We start from the raw sequence: 16,295 nt of genomic DNA, 5'->3' as shown, positions 1-16,295 counted from the left end.
CAAACTTGCCTATTCTGTGCATAAAGGAACATTGAAAGAGACTGTAGCTTTGCTCCACCATAACGCCCATGCACAATTATACTAGCAAATACAGTCTAATTATTTGATTATTATTAAAGTGATGTACAGGAAATGCATATTTAAACAAAATAGGCAAAATAATATAATTGTAACTTGATATTAGTTTTTCTTTTTGTATTTTGGGGATTACGTTTTGAAAATTCCCTGGAGTAATGTTTTTAAGTATGTACAGCATGCCTGACAGTTGCCTTAGCCTGGCCAGCTGGGAAAACTGAGGTAAACTATAAAAAAAAAATAAAAAAAAATAATAATAATTCGACTTAAGAGTTTGCAGTAAGCAAAGTTGTATGGTAGTACTAACACTAGTGAATACAATGCGCATAAGATAACTGCTATCGTGAAAGTTGTTTCTACTCCAATCTGCTTTACCAGTGTGTGTGTGATACGAATGAAGTGTGAATGAATGTGGGATAGGAACATGGATATTGTTATAATGCGTGTAAAATGGATTAAGCAGATTGGATTTGGAAAATATATAATAGAATACACCCATATCCCTTCATTGGATTAGTTCCCTAACTGTATTTCTATCAGGAATATTTTTAGTATTAAATTTATGTGAGATTATAATTGTGTTCATTAGGAAATATCAGTTTAGGACACAACGACATCCATATGTCAAGTATATTTATGTACGTGCAATGTCAGATTGTATTAGAATATTGATAAACTAATCATTATGATTTGAGTTATATCTCAACAGGGTTCTCAAGCCACCAGAACTCAGATCAGAAAGAAAGTTGAACGCCTGGTGACTGGTTACTTTGTAACAAGAATGTTCACATAAAGTCATGACTTGACTAATACCTAGGGGATTCATTTAGGTTATAAATTTATAAGGAAATCTTTGTGGCTTCTAAATCCACAGACACAGGTTCACATCTTTCTAGATTCTATCCCATGGAATAAAAATTTCTAAGTACTTTCTTTTTCACACTTAAATGAAAATAATTACAAAAATCTTTGTGCTTGTATTCTCTAAGTATATTTGTACTTTCAGTCTATGTAATAAGTATGTCAATGCAATGTGTATTTAGATGTAATGTAAGGAGGTTTTTCTTTACGGAGTTATGTGGTAGATGTATGGAGCCACCTACCAGTGGAAGTGGTAAATGCTGGTACAGTAAGGAAATGTAAAATACAGGACATGGGCATGTGGCTCTTGAGTCTAGGACGGGACCGTGGGCTGATTGGGATATGAGCCTTATATTGGGAAAATGGACAGTGGATGGGCCGAAAGGTTCTTATTTGCTATCAAAATCATACAAGAGGACAATTTATAAATGTGGATATGCCACTAATTTAAGCATTGGAGTCTCGACATCTACAGGTCAATATATGAAGAAAAATGTGCACCATATCCAATCTAGAGAATTGGTCCTTATTAACAGTTTCCAAAGGAACCGCACTGGAAAGGAGCTTATCAAGTATTATGTACAACACAGATTTGTTTGTTTCTTGGATCCATATCTCCCATTGCAAGCTTGCTCCTCCCCCAAAAAGATTTAAAAGACTGAAATTCTCCTAGTAATTTTATATTTCAGATACTTGTTTTGTTTTATTTTATGTTGCTTAAGTAGATTGCATAATTAACATGTATTTTAACACAGAGGAAAGCAGGAAGTTTAAAAAAAACCCAAAAAAACAAAAAAAAAGTCTAATTTTACAAATATTTGTTTTTCTATCCTTTGTTATTCTATTTCAGTGTTGTGAACGGAACTCTTATATTGCTCTTGCCAATAGTTACGTTGAGAATGTACAAGATTCTCTGTGTTATGATTATATTCATATGCCTCATAGTTCAGACAGGGTTGTTCCTTTTTATACCCGACCCATTATATTGCATTGTATTGTATTGATGAAATGGTAGGATTTAGAAATAAGACTCAAGTTTTACTCCCAGGTCTCCCTAAAACTCTTTATCCTCCCTTTCTGATGTCATAAATTGAGTATGGTCAGTGTTATAATTCTTCAAAGAGAAATGAGGAAGAATAACAGTAGTTCAGACCATTGGGGATTTGTGTTTAGAACGTACAAATATTGAGGGAGGTATTTTTGTAGGAACTAGTAAGTGTCACAAGTAATTGCAGGAATCAGGTGTCATTGTACATCTTGTTAATATTGCATGGGAAGAAGATGTTGGGTAAAGCACATATTTATGTGACATTAAATGGGTTTTATTAGGTGTGGAAATTATGCATTTACTAGATTACCTGAGAATTGTCAAGGATCATGTTATGTGACCTACATATTCCCTACAATAAGACATACTAAAGAAAGAGCAATAGTTGTATTTGGGGTTCATAGAACTAAAAGGCACCATAAAGACGAACGCACGTTTTCAGAAATTTTGGGTAGCTGAGAATTCCTTCCACTAGGGTCTAAGATAATTGGGGAAGAATCAGAGCTTTAACCATCATGTTAGAAATGGTGGCCAATTAAACAGAAAACGCTCTCACAAGTATTACAGCAGAAATGCTAGCACTACGATTGGGTGCCATACAGAATCATATAGCTCTTCATTTCATTTTAGCTATTATGCTCACTAGTGGGCTCTGAATGTTGCACTTATGTTCCAGTCGTCTCTAAAAATGTTACTCCAGCGGTTAGTGAGATTAGGAAAGAAGTACTTGAAATGCAAAGTTCCCTGAAAATTTCTTCTGGGGATTGGGGAATAAGTAGTTGGTTTGGGGCGTATGGTTTGATTATAGGGGCTTTGTTCCTCACAACCATATTTGCCTCCATAACAGTGTTGAAACTTTTACTCCTTAAATGTTGGAATTCTGCTACCTCGTCTATTGCCCATTATCCTGTTCTAATTGATAAGACCATTCATGAATGTCCCCCTAGTGCTAATGGAGATTCTAATATCAAAACCAAGAATACTCAAGAAATTACAAACCAAGAATTTACACGTTTATTATCTGTGTATGACGGTGACCAAGATTTGGCTGCCCACAAATGTATTAAACACAATGGGTGGATGCCTAAGAGTCATGCTTCATGGAATCTTTAAAGCATGAAAGGGGGGACTGTGGAATCTTAGGATGTGGAGAGTGGGTAGGAAGAGGTTAACTGTTTCTGCTATTTGGTGATAAGAGTCTGATGCACTGGGAGGTAGTATTGTTCTGTTTAGGAACAGGATATTTATGGTTGAGGGCATAGGTCAAATTACACAGCTGGTGAGAAACTGGACCATAAGTGTAGGCTCAGGGTCAACTTCCGGGCACAGGATGTCTGCTTTAATTAACTGAAACCCCACCCATATCATACATATTAATGATATGTAGGTTAGGCTTTTACCTTTTATGGTAAACCCAGAGATATTACAAGTGTGCCAGCCCTTTTGTAGGAGTTTACTTATTTCTTTTGTTTTCAATGTATATATAGTGTGTGAAAATGTAAAGCTGTGAGATTTGCCTGCTTTTGTGCAGATCTCCCTGCAGCTGCTTGTATCCGGAATAAACTTTTATGCATTCAAAGAAGTCTGGTGGTCAGCACAACGTTTGATTTCCACAACAGTATGTATGTATGTATGCGAGTGTAAGGTGCGTATAGGCTTGTTTGTATTATGTTTTTTTCTGAAAGGTGAAAACAACACTGCACTAAACCAGGTGTAGAAACCAACATGCAGTGTTTTAAGTGGAAACTTGGGCACTCAGGCCCAAAAACCTTCACCATCAATGGCCTCGGGTGTTAAGCTGGTAGAGGGCACCACCATGATGTTCCCTTTGTGATGTCCTCTCCTGTTCTAGCCAGTTTTCACCAGAATACTGTGCTCTGGTCTTTAGGGTGTAGTAAAACAGAAATGACGTCTTTCAGCTTTAAATACTCTGTATGTACTGTATGTGGAACCACCAACTTTATTGATTAAAAAATATACACAAGGGAAAATAGTTTTTGCTTCTCTATTTTCAAAATCTGAAACCCAGTTTTTAATATGAAAATGGCACTTGCTTCTACAGTAAAAGTGAACAACTTGCTGAGTTCCAAGTATGAATTTATTTTAAATCTTGTGGTTATGCTTCCAGTTGTTTTGTAAATAAAACACAGTTTTTTGAAAAAGTAAACTAAGTTGTTCTTTGTGGTTCCTTTTCTCCATAAAGTTCTGCTAACTTTTTAAATTCTGGTCCCCAGTCATCAAGAAAATTATAATCCTGGTCAGAGTGTGTTCCTATTGAATCTAAGGAGCTGATAGATCCTGCTTCTGATCGCTGCCCCTCATATGCATATGTCTGCAAGGAGTCATAAGGTGGTACACTCGGGTCATGGTCGGCCTCAGTCAGTTTTTGTTTGAGAAATTCCTGAACATTTATGGTGTCTATGGCTGCTTGATCTAGATTTCTTGGTGTACACATAACTTCAGGTCTGACGTCTCTTCTATATTTCAGATCCTCTGCAGCAGATGGGTTTCGAAGGGCTGAAATGTCAAAAGCTTCTGTGTCCTCTTCTCCACCACCTTCATCATCATATGTTACTACATTTTCCCGAATATCCTCTTCAGAAATGATAAGGGGTTCCTTTTTGCCTCTCCGCAGAGTAATAAAAAGGACCACAATGGCTAAAAAGAAAAAAGAAATTGTTAGTATAACTTAAATATACCATATATATAATATATATACATACATACTACGTATTATTATTGTATTCATGTTATACAATTTTGCATATATGAGTTGATAGTAATACATATTAATGCGGATGCTAGATTTAAAAACCTTAAGTACAAAATAGCACAATAGAAGGCAAAAAATAAGTAAATAGGTGCCAGCATTGCACGGGTTAATGCTATCCACCTTTTAACTTACATTTTTTTTTCACTTTCTACCTACTTCATACAGTTGTCTCAGAGTCTGTCTGTCGATTATCACAGCCCCTTGTAATTTGTATTATTGGTGGCAAATGTCCCTAAAAGCTAATAAATATTAAATAATAATGAATTAGCTTTTAGGGACATTTTCTAGAAATTGAAAAATATTTCATAGAAAAATATTGTTTTAAAAATAACCCTTGCAATGTTATGTATTGGTTTTTGTTGTGCTTTAACCCCTCCTTTGTGTTATTAATGTACTGCAATTATTGAAGTAATAATTATAATTCTTGTTGTTATTATTATTAGTAATTAAATTTGCACCACACATACTACACTGTTCTGTATTGCATTGCAATGCAGGCACGTACTAAATTTCTTCTGACAATAAAATGATTTAAATGCATTAAAAGACTCTAACCTCACAAATCCTTACTACTAAATAATAACACCAAACTAGCAATATGAGCAAGTAATCATGAGCAACATTTATATATTATTGTAATATCCAAATTCACGTGTGAATTAAGCACCCACTAATTATTATAATATAAATATCCTTTTTTTAAAAAAATATTGCAAACATTTACCATTCTAATTCACCAGATTATAATTTAATAGCATTTCTTGATATGAATATAAACAATTATATATATATATATAACAATATACGGTAATATATATTTGAATAAATCACGCTACAGAAAAAGAGCTTATATCATTATATCCATTGCTGTTACATTTGCATTACTGACACTTTCACTATTCTAATTTATTTATTGATTGATTCATTGATTTCCTTGTCAGGGCAAAGCAAATGTAAATCAAAACCAACTACACAGGGTTAACACAGGATTCATTGATTGCAAAACCCAAGGAAGACAGCGTGGACAAGGTCATTTGTGATAAAGAACAAGAAAAACCTTGAGAACAGTTCAATGAGTAAGCTGGTTTATTGATAGTGAAAATATTACTCTTAACTTCGTTAAAATATTTGATAACATGGAATGTTCGTACATTTATCACAAGCACATGCATACATTTTTATTGGCAGACATGTCAGGTTTTCATTAAAGAAATAATATAATACATGTTAAAGCTGGGGATTTTCGTTTGTAAGCTACAAATTAACACTGCTTCTGTCAGGCTTGTGAATTGGGGGTATATATTAATGAATTTGTTTTTTAAAGAAGTATATTGAATACATTAATGTAGAAAAATCAATGCCACACAGAGATGCATCATTATTGAGAACGTAGAATTAAAAAATAAAGTAGATTTTGTCATGCTGATAGAAACACAGAAACACACATGATAATTTGATTGCAGATGAGAACCATCTCTTTTTCCATATGTAAAGACTGAAACCTTAATCAGTCCTGGGTCTTAGCTAAGATTCAGAATGGCCAAATTCTCATCCCATTCATTCACATGCACATTTCAGCTCACATACATTTTCATGCAATTGGTTGCACTGTTCCAATACTCCTTCATTAAAATGAAAACTTAGCAAAAGCAAACAAACCACACTATTTAACTAAGTTCTTTTGTACTTATTCTCACCAAAACTAGCTCTCATATTTTGTTGCAGTTTTTCCTCTCTCATTGTTTGTGCCTCTCTTGACTACGTCAACACTAAAATCTCATATACTCTCTTAAGTAACACTTACTGAAATACATTTCCACAATCATTGCATTGCATCTGTTGTTCTATATTGGTATCAGTGACACATATCTCCCCTGGCTTAAGCTCTGCCTCTATGATGGTACTTTTAGCATCTCTTTCTCTGGCGTTTATTCTTCTCCTCTACTGCTCTCTATTGGTGTGCTTCAGGGCTCAGTTCTGGGGCCTGTATGCTACCCGATCTCTCTTCCCTTGGAAAACCAATGTAATCTCTTGGATTCCAGTACAGCATCTACACTGATGATAAACTAACTTACCTTTCCTCTTCAGATGCCTTGCTATCACTTCTGCCTCTCTGAAATTGCATCCTTAATGGCATCCCACTACCTAAAGATCTACAATTTATTTAACTCTATTTCCTATTTCAGATATCTGAATAATTATTGATAATTCCACAATCTACCCAACATTCCATGGTCACTGCTTTGGTATTGCACTAGACTCTGCGCTCCCCTTCATCGCTCACATCCAGTCACAAAAATGCCGCTGACCTTCATCACAATCAAACCAACCTCACCAAAGGAGTCCATTTTGTCTCATTTCCCCTAAACCTTGTAATACATTGTATTGAAAGGTCTTTTCTGTCTGCACCAGTCTTAACGTATGTTAATGTTATTGTCCATTTTGTTGTTATTTTTCACTAGTTTTTTGTAACAGCACAAAAGAATCAGTTGGTGTTCTATAAATAAATGTAATGTGATATCCCAGTTATTCACAACTCCAGTTTTCAAGTGTTTTTGGATATCCGAGTCTGACCACAGGCATGTCAATGAAGAATTTAGATAACTACTTACTATTTATATGCTCTATAAACAAATTCTCTAGGATGGCACATTTTTACGTGTTGCAAGATTAAACATTATGTACTGCTGTAATTAACAATATGTACTGATTCAAAGATGCTCAATATAACTTGAAAACATACCTAGTAGAATGACCACACACAGGAGAATCGCAATTAAGGCACCGGTACTGAGTCCAGCAGAAGAAAGAAATGCTTCGGCATGGCATGTTCGCACACGACCATCTCTTTCACAAGCACATACTCTGATTGTGAGAGTACTGGTACTGCTTAAAGAAGGAATTCCACTATCAGCAACAACAACAGGAAGATAGTATAAATTTTGGGATGTCCTGCTAAATTTTCGGCGCCGTGTTATTATGCTAGCAGTGTTATCTGTAGAGAAAAAAAAATCATATTGTCATTTAAATTCCGAAGTAAGCACGTGTATGTGAATATCTGGATACAGCATGTACAGAACGTAAGCCTTCTGCAAAGTGTATGATTGGGGTTGCGAGTTTTACAAAATGTGTGACATTACACACTCTATATTGGCTTGAGCACCAAACTAGTGCATTTACATCCCCGAATATCTTAGGTGTCCAAATCAAGATACCTGATGATGCCTAGTCTGTATGTAGGTGGGACCAGCCTCGGGACTGGGCAGTACATGAGGGATGGCCACCTGCCTCCTTCACCTGAATGCTCACCTAGGAGCTGCAGTTATAGTATGTGCTGCAACAGCACAAACCTCTATTGATTTTAGTTTCCTCCTCGGATCCATGGTCAGCCTCACTTGCGAGGCTTCCGTGGATGCTGCAAAGCCGCCGATCGTGGCGAAAATGCTGCGATCTCGGCAATGTAGCTATTTAACGGCAGCCCGTACATGTACGTGGATTGTCGTTAAGGGGTTAAAAAAGATAATATTGTGATTATAAAATAAGTTAGTGTAATTAGTGCGTACAATAGCTAAATAAATAAAACAGCCTTACACTTTTAATATTCTAATGGGTTGTAAGCAAGTCTGGAACCAGAATATATACCAGCAAGAAACGCTTATGGCTTTAATGAATATAAGCTGGCTTCGACCAGTATAAAGGGTCACACCTCACGCTAAGATGCAGGAGACGCAAGTAGCAGTACATTAGTATATTAGTACAAGTCAATATCAGTTAGCAGATATTGCATCTATGTTTTACTAACCGCAAAGATATCCGGCTAACAGCTTACATCTGGTTACAGGAAATTACCCAACACATGTTTCTAACGGTTCTCTGCCTTTTTCCGCATAGTTTTAAGATTAACCAATTAGTATGCCTTACGTAACCTGACGTCCCTTTTCCGGACACTATATAACCTATAACATAAACGTAATTAAACAGAGTGATTTTGGACCTGACCCAGAGTGTGTCGTGTGTCTTATTTCTCTCTCCGTGCACGTACATTTATATTCACATAATTTGGAGCAGTTCAACAATTGAAGAAAGGCTTTATTGGAAAGCATCCAAAACATCTGGAACACTATGCAAATGCTCGGTGGGTCGCTGGACGAAAGCCCTCCATATTTACCCAATCTGCAGCGTGAGGATGTCAGCTGGATATGCCCGGGCACTTGGTACATGAACATAAAAATGTCATGTGCGCCACATGCATCCAGCCGCCGGCTGCACTTATGTCATCAGGTGGCCAGCGCCCTTTAAGTGCCAGGGCTGGTTCATCATCGCTAATCAAAATAGCAGGGACCTCTTCTGCTTTCGTACCAGTATGTCTTAAGATGCAATTTTGTACGATGCCAATTATTTTGTTTACCGCCCCGCCATTGTAATTGGACTGTGAAACTTACTGACACTCTATAAATATAATTTCATGAAATATAATTGTGACACATATTAAGAATAACATAGTGTTGATGTTTAGATTTATACCTTTGTATGCAATGGGCAATAGTGAATTCATATTATGGGTATGTTACAAATAATAAGCTGGTATGAAAAGTGTCAGTTTTTAGTAAGCTAATAAAGTACTGATTTATTCAGTCAGGGAAAATTCTCCAGTGACATAAAAGGTCAGATATAATGTTTCCATGCAAATACTCTTTGGAATTGACAGGTATATTGTGATTCATTGCACGCAGCTACATAACATTTTAGGAGCTATTGGGCTACATCTGTGTGCTGTTTTGAACAATATACATGCCACAAAGAACTACAAAATCATGTAAAATATGGCAGAAATGGCTCTATCTGAAAACTTTATTTAAGAAATCATAAGGAATGTGAATGCAGTGAATATAAAATGTGTTTAATTAAAGATCAAATAACATTCTACTAACATTATCATGTACAAATATTGTTTATAAAGCAACTTTAAGCCCTATATATTACAGCATGCAAACTGACTAGCTGAACAATTTTCTTAATTGCCCATGTCGTAAGTTAAGTTTGGGTCATTTTAGAAATCATGCAATTCTGTACTAGCAGAATAGCTGTCAAATGTACAGATTGTAAGTTAAAAGCCACTTGGCTCATAGCCTACTCTGTCATCTGTTTCCTTTAGACACAACATGTGATCCTTTGATATCTTCCCTTTAGGCATAAGAAACAAATTAAATGCTAGGTCAGAAAAGGCAGATATGTGTGTGTGGTGCAAACAGATTATTTCATCTGCATTTCAAAGCACGTGCATAGGGATGAAGATATGTCCACCTATTTGCTTTTTCATAATACACCTTTGAATACCTAACATAAATGTTATAGACAGTGGTCGCAGTACAACCAATAAAGTCCTAAAAACTGTGGATACAAATGTTGTGTAATAGCAGAAGTGTGCTCACAACTATAAGGGAAAATACAAGAGATGAAGTGACATAAGCACCAAAAAAGGTCTGTAAACATAGCAAAGCCAAGGTCAAACATGAGAACTCAGAACAGAAATACAGTAAGCTGGCTCCTTGATTGGTTGCCAAGTAATTAAAAAAAAGGGAAAATATTAAGGATTTTTGTGTCACACTGTGAGAGAGCTCACTCTGATTATTATTATCTTTTATTTATATAGCGCCAACAATTTATGCAGCGCCTAATACAATATATATATTCAAGGGGTGTGATAAGACTAGCATTGACAGACTAAGACAAACCCATACATTAGGTGAAGAGGGCCCTGCTCGCATGCTTACAATCTGATTGGCAAAAGGACAAGAACCAACCACTTAAAGGCAACCATCATTACTCAGTTCCTCAGCAGTGTCAGCAGAAACCGGAAGAGACTGCTGACTATGTGAGGCATTGACCCCACAGGTGGGAGAAAAGGAGAAGGTAGACACCCTTGCAACAGCCAACTCTCACAGCTCGCATACACTCAGCTACAAGTCTCCAAGTATGCCCCCCTTAATCTTATGCACTGCCCCCCTTACCCAACCCACTGACATTGGGGTAGGGAGTTAAAATAAATAGATTAGGTGACCATCTAAGACCCCTGCCCATGCTTCTGAGTTTCAAATGTTTAAAACAAAATCCCTGCTCAATGGAATGGAGCGGTAGTGATTACACACACAAAAAAGAAATGGGATAGGGTCTATGCTGTCCATAGGGTATATTTCTGTACATTTCCCCATTCCTAGTGTAAATGGGATAGAATTGAGAGGAGTACAGTTCGAGACTATAGCCTCCAGGGTATTGATTAACCCTGGCCCCTCTGTGCATGAGTTAGAAGAGTTCATAGTGCCCCTCTGATTTATAGGAAGTTTCTAAGGTCTCCTTTTTTATTCTTTAGGTACTCACAAACCACTTGCATATTAGAGATTATGTGTTAGCATGTGTGCCTATACAAGCCCAATCAAGTTGGTAAGTTGAGCTGACCTCTAACTTGCGATACATCCAAATGAGCCTCGTGTTAAGGAGCATTCATTATCCTAACTGCTGCAGAAAGTCTCCTTTTTGCTTTCATTTTTTCTCAACCATTGGGTTTTATGGATCCTTCATGTATTTTTTAAATCTGTGTCTCCAGAATTGTACACAATTCTCTAGGTGAGGTCTCACCAGAGATCTGTAAAGTGCCTGCTTGCTTTTTCCAACATTTTATTATTATTTATTTTTATTATAATATATATTATATTTTTTCCCATTTATGTTTACCTTCATTGTTTCTTAAGGTAAAATTTTGATTAATTGCATGTCCCTCTTGAAGAGAAAAATAAAACCTTGGTCCATTTGCAGTGTCATCTTTGTCTGTGGTCGAGATAGTGTGAATAACCTAGTGAAAAGAAAAAAAAAGTTAAATATCTGTTATAAAAAGAAGAAACAAGAAACTATGATCGATACAAAGAAAATATTTCTTTCATCATTACCTTCTGTTTTTTTGTATTTGATATTGTTTCATTTATCAGTAGGTATTATAATTATTTATTGATATATATAGCATATATTTCTCAGCACTAAAGTATTTTTCTCTCATGAACCAATATAGATTCTTAGTAAAATAAAACCAAGTGATTTGATTTCATGTTAACTGTACAGAACCATTTTTTGTATAGAAGCTACAATTGTTTTATGCATTCCCAAATGCATTTACATTAAGGTAGCTTAGACCCGTCTCAACCTAAATTGGTATTAATAGTAGAATAAGATTCCACACTAAATACATTTTTACACATACAGCACCGCTGTGATCGCGGTGATGCAGCTGTTTAACAGCAGCCTGTAAATGTACAGGCTTTGTCGTTATTGCATTGCACCGCAAGCCTGTACATGTCGTTAAGGGGTTAAAAAAGCTTAGAGGTGTACTAGCAAAACAGATTTATTCAACTGATCAATAATAACGGGAGTAGTCCCACAACATTCACAAAAATGGTGGTAGTGGAGGAGTCTGGCAGTTACTATGTTAACTGATAGTATTGCTGAACAAGTAAAATAACATGAATATCAAAGACAACCTGGGATTATTTCAGAGAGACCATGCCAAACTAATCTTATTGCTTTGTGTTGAATGGGTGACTAAAATAATAGAAAAGGGTGGTGCAGTAGACATTGCTTATTTATATTTCAGTAAGGCTTTAAGAACTGTCCCACATAGAAGACTTATCACAATAAAGTGCAACCATTGAGTTGCATAAGTTAGGGAGGCATAAGTTTAATGGCAAATGATTTACAGTTGTGGGAAAAAGAAAGTACACCCTCTTTGAATACTATGGTTTTACATATCAGGACAAAATCACGATCATCTGTTTCTTAGCAAGTCTAAAAACTAGGTAAATACAACCTCAGATGACATATTTTACCGTGATTTATTCAACAAACATAAAGTCAATATGGAGAAGCCTTGTGTGAAAAACTAAGTACACCTTATGATGCAATAGCTTGTAGAACCATCTTTAGCAGAAATAACTTGAACATTTTCTGAATTACTTTATTAGTTTCTCACTTTGTTGTGAAGGAATTTAGGCCCACTCCTCTTCACAATGTTGTTTCAGTTCATTGAGTTTTACAGGCATTTGTTTATGCACAGCTCTCTTAAGGTTCCGCCACAACATTTCAATGGGGTTGAGGTCTTAACTTTGACTGGGCCAATGCAACACCTTGATTATTTATTTTTCAGCCCTTCTGTTGTAAATTTGCTGGTGTGCTTGGGATCATTGTCCTGTCCCATGACCCAATTTCAGCCAAGCTTTAGACTGCAATGTTCACAGGTCCTGTGGCTGTATAACAGGCCCTCATCATGAGCCCTCCACCACAGTTGGTAGGAGCTATGTTCTTTCTAGGGAAAAGAGGCTTTCTCCTGGCAACTCTTCCAAACAAACCATACTTGTTTATTCTTTTTTAATTGTACTGTCATGAACTTTAACATTTAACATGATGAGGCATGTAGAGTCTGAGATGTAATTTTGGCATTTTTTTGCAATTTTTGTGAGCATTGCACAATCTGACTTTGGGGCGAATTTGCTGGCCTTATAATACTTCCCAGATTGATGGGCTGCAACAATTGCTTTTCTAAGACCATTGCTTATGTCTTTCCCTCTTGGCATTGTGTTAACACACACTTGAATGCTCCAAACCAGCAAAGTGCTAAGAGCTTTGGCTTTTATAGAGGTGGTCACACTCGCTCATAATCAGATTAGCACCACCTGTCTCCTACTTAGCATCTTAATTCCTATGGAAGCAGTAAGGGTGCACTTAGTTCTTCATACATGGCTTCTCCATGTTGGCTTTATTTTTGTTGAATAAATCACGACACGTTGTAAAACGACATGTGTTGTTCATCTGAGGTTGTAGTTACCTCATTTTTGACTTGCTAAGGAACAGATGATTGTTATTATGTCATGATATGTAAAACCATAGAATTCAAAGAGGGTGTTCTTTCTTTTTCACACGACACCTAGGGCATAAAAACCCAAGGGTGGAGTATAGAATATTTAATACAATGCTAACCTCAACAGCTGAGGAAAGGGATTTAGGGGTAATTATTTCAGAGGCAGGACAATGCAATAGAGCAGCAGGAAATGCTAGAGGAATGCTTGGTTGTATAGGTAGAGGTATCAGCAGTAGAACACGGACAGTGCTCGTGCCATTGTACTGAGCACTGGTGAGACCTCATTTAGGGTATTGTACATAGTACTGGATACCATATTTTTCAAACCTTTCTACTTTCTCTCCTTTTAACTTTGTCATCTTTCTTTATTTTGTAACGTTCCTCTCCTTTTCCAGAACATTTTTCCCCATTTCTATTTTTTTGCCATTTTTATCCCTGTCTCTCTGCTTATTGACGCATCCTCTTGTGCACGTTTAGTCCATTATTGCTTTCCTTTTCCTATAAAGTTCCTTCTTTTCTTTAAACCTGTTTCCTTGTCTTTATCTTTCTTCTCTTTTATTCCATTCACCCCTCCTATTTATCTGTCTTCATTTTCATGGCAAGAGGCCTCTTTTGACTTGTCGTCTAGTGGATGCAACCTGCCAGCACATGGTGGTGGCCAGGCGAAGATTACGTGGGACATAATGTGATGCCCATACTGCCCTTAATATATCATACCCTGTAAGCAGAACCAGTATACAGCATGAGGCATCTCTGCTTTGGAGATACCTTCAATCTTCAATACCTTCAGTATTGGCTATCCTTTATGCGGGTGGCACAAGCAGTGGTGCCCACTGCCACTCAGTACCTTACATAACTGCCAGTATATTGGGGCCAACTCTCTGAGCATATTAAACTAAGCACTGTACATTTAGCCTATAGTGACTAATACATTTTGACAGAGAAAAACTGCAAAACCTTGTCTGGCTATTATCAGATTCAGTGCATCTCTTGAGAAATACAGAAAGTCCCCTATGATAATAGTAATGCAGTAATAACACTGCTAGGTAAATTCCTGAAAAAAGCTAACAGAATTGTTAATTTCCACCAAATTATCACAAAAGAGTATGCTTTTGTCAAGCCTATATCACTGATACACATACAGAACATGTTATACACTATATGATAAAAAGTATGTGGACACTTGCCCATCACACTTATATGACCTTCCAAATACATGGGCCTTGCCCACCTCTTTGTGGCTATGAAACCCTCGAATCTTCTGGGAAGGCTATCCACAAGATTTTGGAGTATGCCTGTGGGAACTGTTGCCCATTCAGCATTAGTGAGATCAGGCACCGATGTTGGATGAGAAGGCCTGGCTCACAATCAAAGTTCTAACTCATGCCATAGGTGTTTAATTGGGTTATGGTCGGGGCTCTGTTCAGGCCACTTGTGTTCCTCATCACCAAATGCATTAAGCCATGTCTTTATGGACTTTGCATTGTGCACATGGGCGCAGTCATGCTGGAACAGGAAAGGGCCTTCCCTACACTGGTGTCACAAAGTTCGAACTATACGATTGTCTAAAATGTCTTTGTATGCCAATGTTGCTTACAGAGGCAGTTTGGAACTCTGCAGTGAGTGATGCTACAGAGGACAGGTATTTTTTTCCACAACACATGCTTCAGTGTGTGTGGTCTGTCGCTTTGAGGCTGAGCTGTTTTTACTACTAGATGCTTTCACTTCACAATAATAGCATTTACAATGGACTAGGACAGATCTAGCAAGTTTCATGAACTCACTTGTGGCAAAGGTGTCATTCTATGACAGTGCCATGTTTAAAATCACTATGCTCTTCAGTGTTTGTCTATGGAGATGGCTACCTATGTGCTTAATTTTATATGCCTGTTAGCAATGGATATGGCTAAAACACCTAAATCTATTATATCTCTAAAGTCATCATTTTGAAAAAGTGTTTACTGGGAAGACTTTTTTTTAAACTTAAGTCTCTGAGTTCCAGGCATATATGATATGATACTTTTAGGTAACAACATTCTGGCAATTAAAATTTTTTTAATGGCCAGACATATTAAATCTGTTTGACCTATATTTACAGTCTCTTGGCATCTAAGCTTTTTTAGACTACTAATGGGGTGAATCACAAAGCTCCATAAAGCCAGAGGAGATTACATGACAGTTATGAAATTTGTAAGTGAAAATAATCCGTCCTGACAGTTTATGAGCTATTCTCAAAACTAATTATCTGCAAAATGAGCATCCATAATCACACTATTAAGCTATGTATTACTGCAATAAATGTATGTATTGTGTGGCATAAATGTTTAGCCACATCAATGTTGCCCATATATTACATAACACAGACTGTTTTAAGCATTCATAACTACTAAGCTACAGCAGAAACCATCTATTTTCTCTAGATTCTTTTTTTTGCACACAATTACCTATTTATGTAATAAATATTATCCCTGGAAATCTTGTATCCAAAATGTTCACCTAAAATTGTGCGATAAGTGAAAAGCTTATGTTTAATGAATTATACTGTATATTCTATATACACATTTTAGCACAATACACTATATAGTATCTATAGTAATCTATAGGCCAAATGGGTCTTATCTGCCATTACATTCTGT

At 36.5% G+C, this 16,295-nt stretch overlaps 1 protein-coding gene across 1 annotated transcript in view; it reads right to left on the bottom strand.

The window, feature by feature from the left end:
• Window positions 1-4,151: 4,151 nt before the first annotated feature.
• Window positions 4,152-16,295, bottom strand: part of LOC149302557 (cadherin-18-like) — a 142,175-nt gene continuing 130,031 nt past the window's right edge. The window contains exons 9-11 of the mRNA XM_089482337.1: window positions 11,490-11,607; window positions 7,501-7,752; window positions 4,152-4,642 (exon numbers count right to left, since the gene is read on the bottom strand). Of these exons, the coding sequence (XP_089338463.1) occupies window positions 4,152-4,642; window positions 7,501-7,752; window positions 11,490-11,607 (861 nt within the window). The remainder of the gene's footprint in view (window positions 4,643-7,500; window positions 7,753-11,489; window positions 11,608-16,295) is intronic.

Source organism: Sceloporus occidentalis, unplaced genomic scaffold (assembly GCF_023333645.1).
Source record: "Sceloporus occidentalis isolate IW3139 unplaced genomic scaffold, rSceOcc1.0.p SCAF_18, whole genome shotgun sequence".
Taxonomy (NCBI): Eukaryota; Metazoa; Chordata; class Lepidosauria; order Squamata; family Phrynosomatidae; genus Sceloporus; species Sceloporus occidentalis.
Note: the sequence above shows the minus strand (reverse complement) of the source record. Positions and strands in the feature narration are given on the sequence as shown.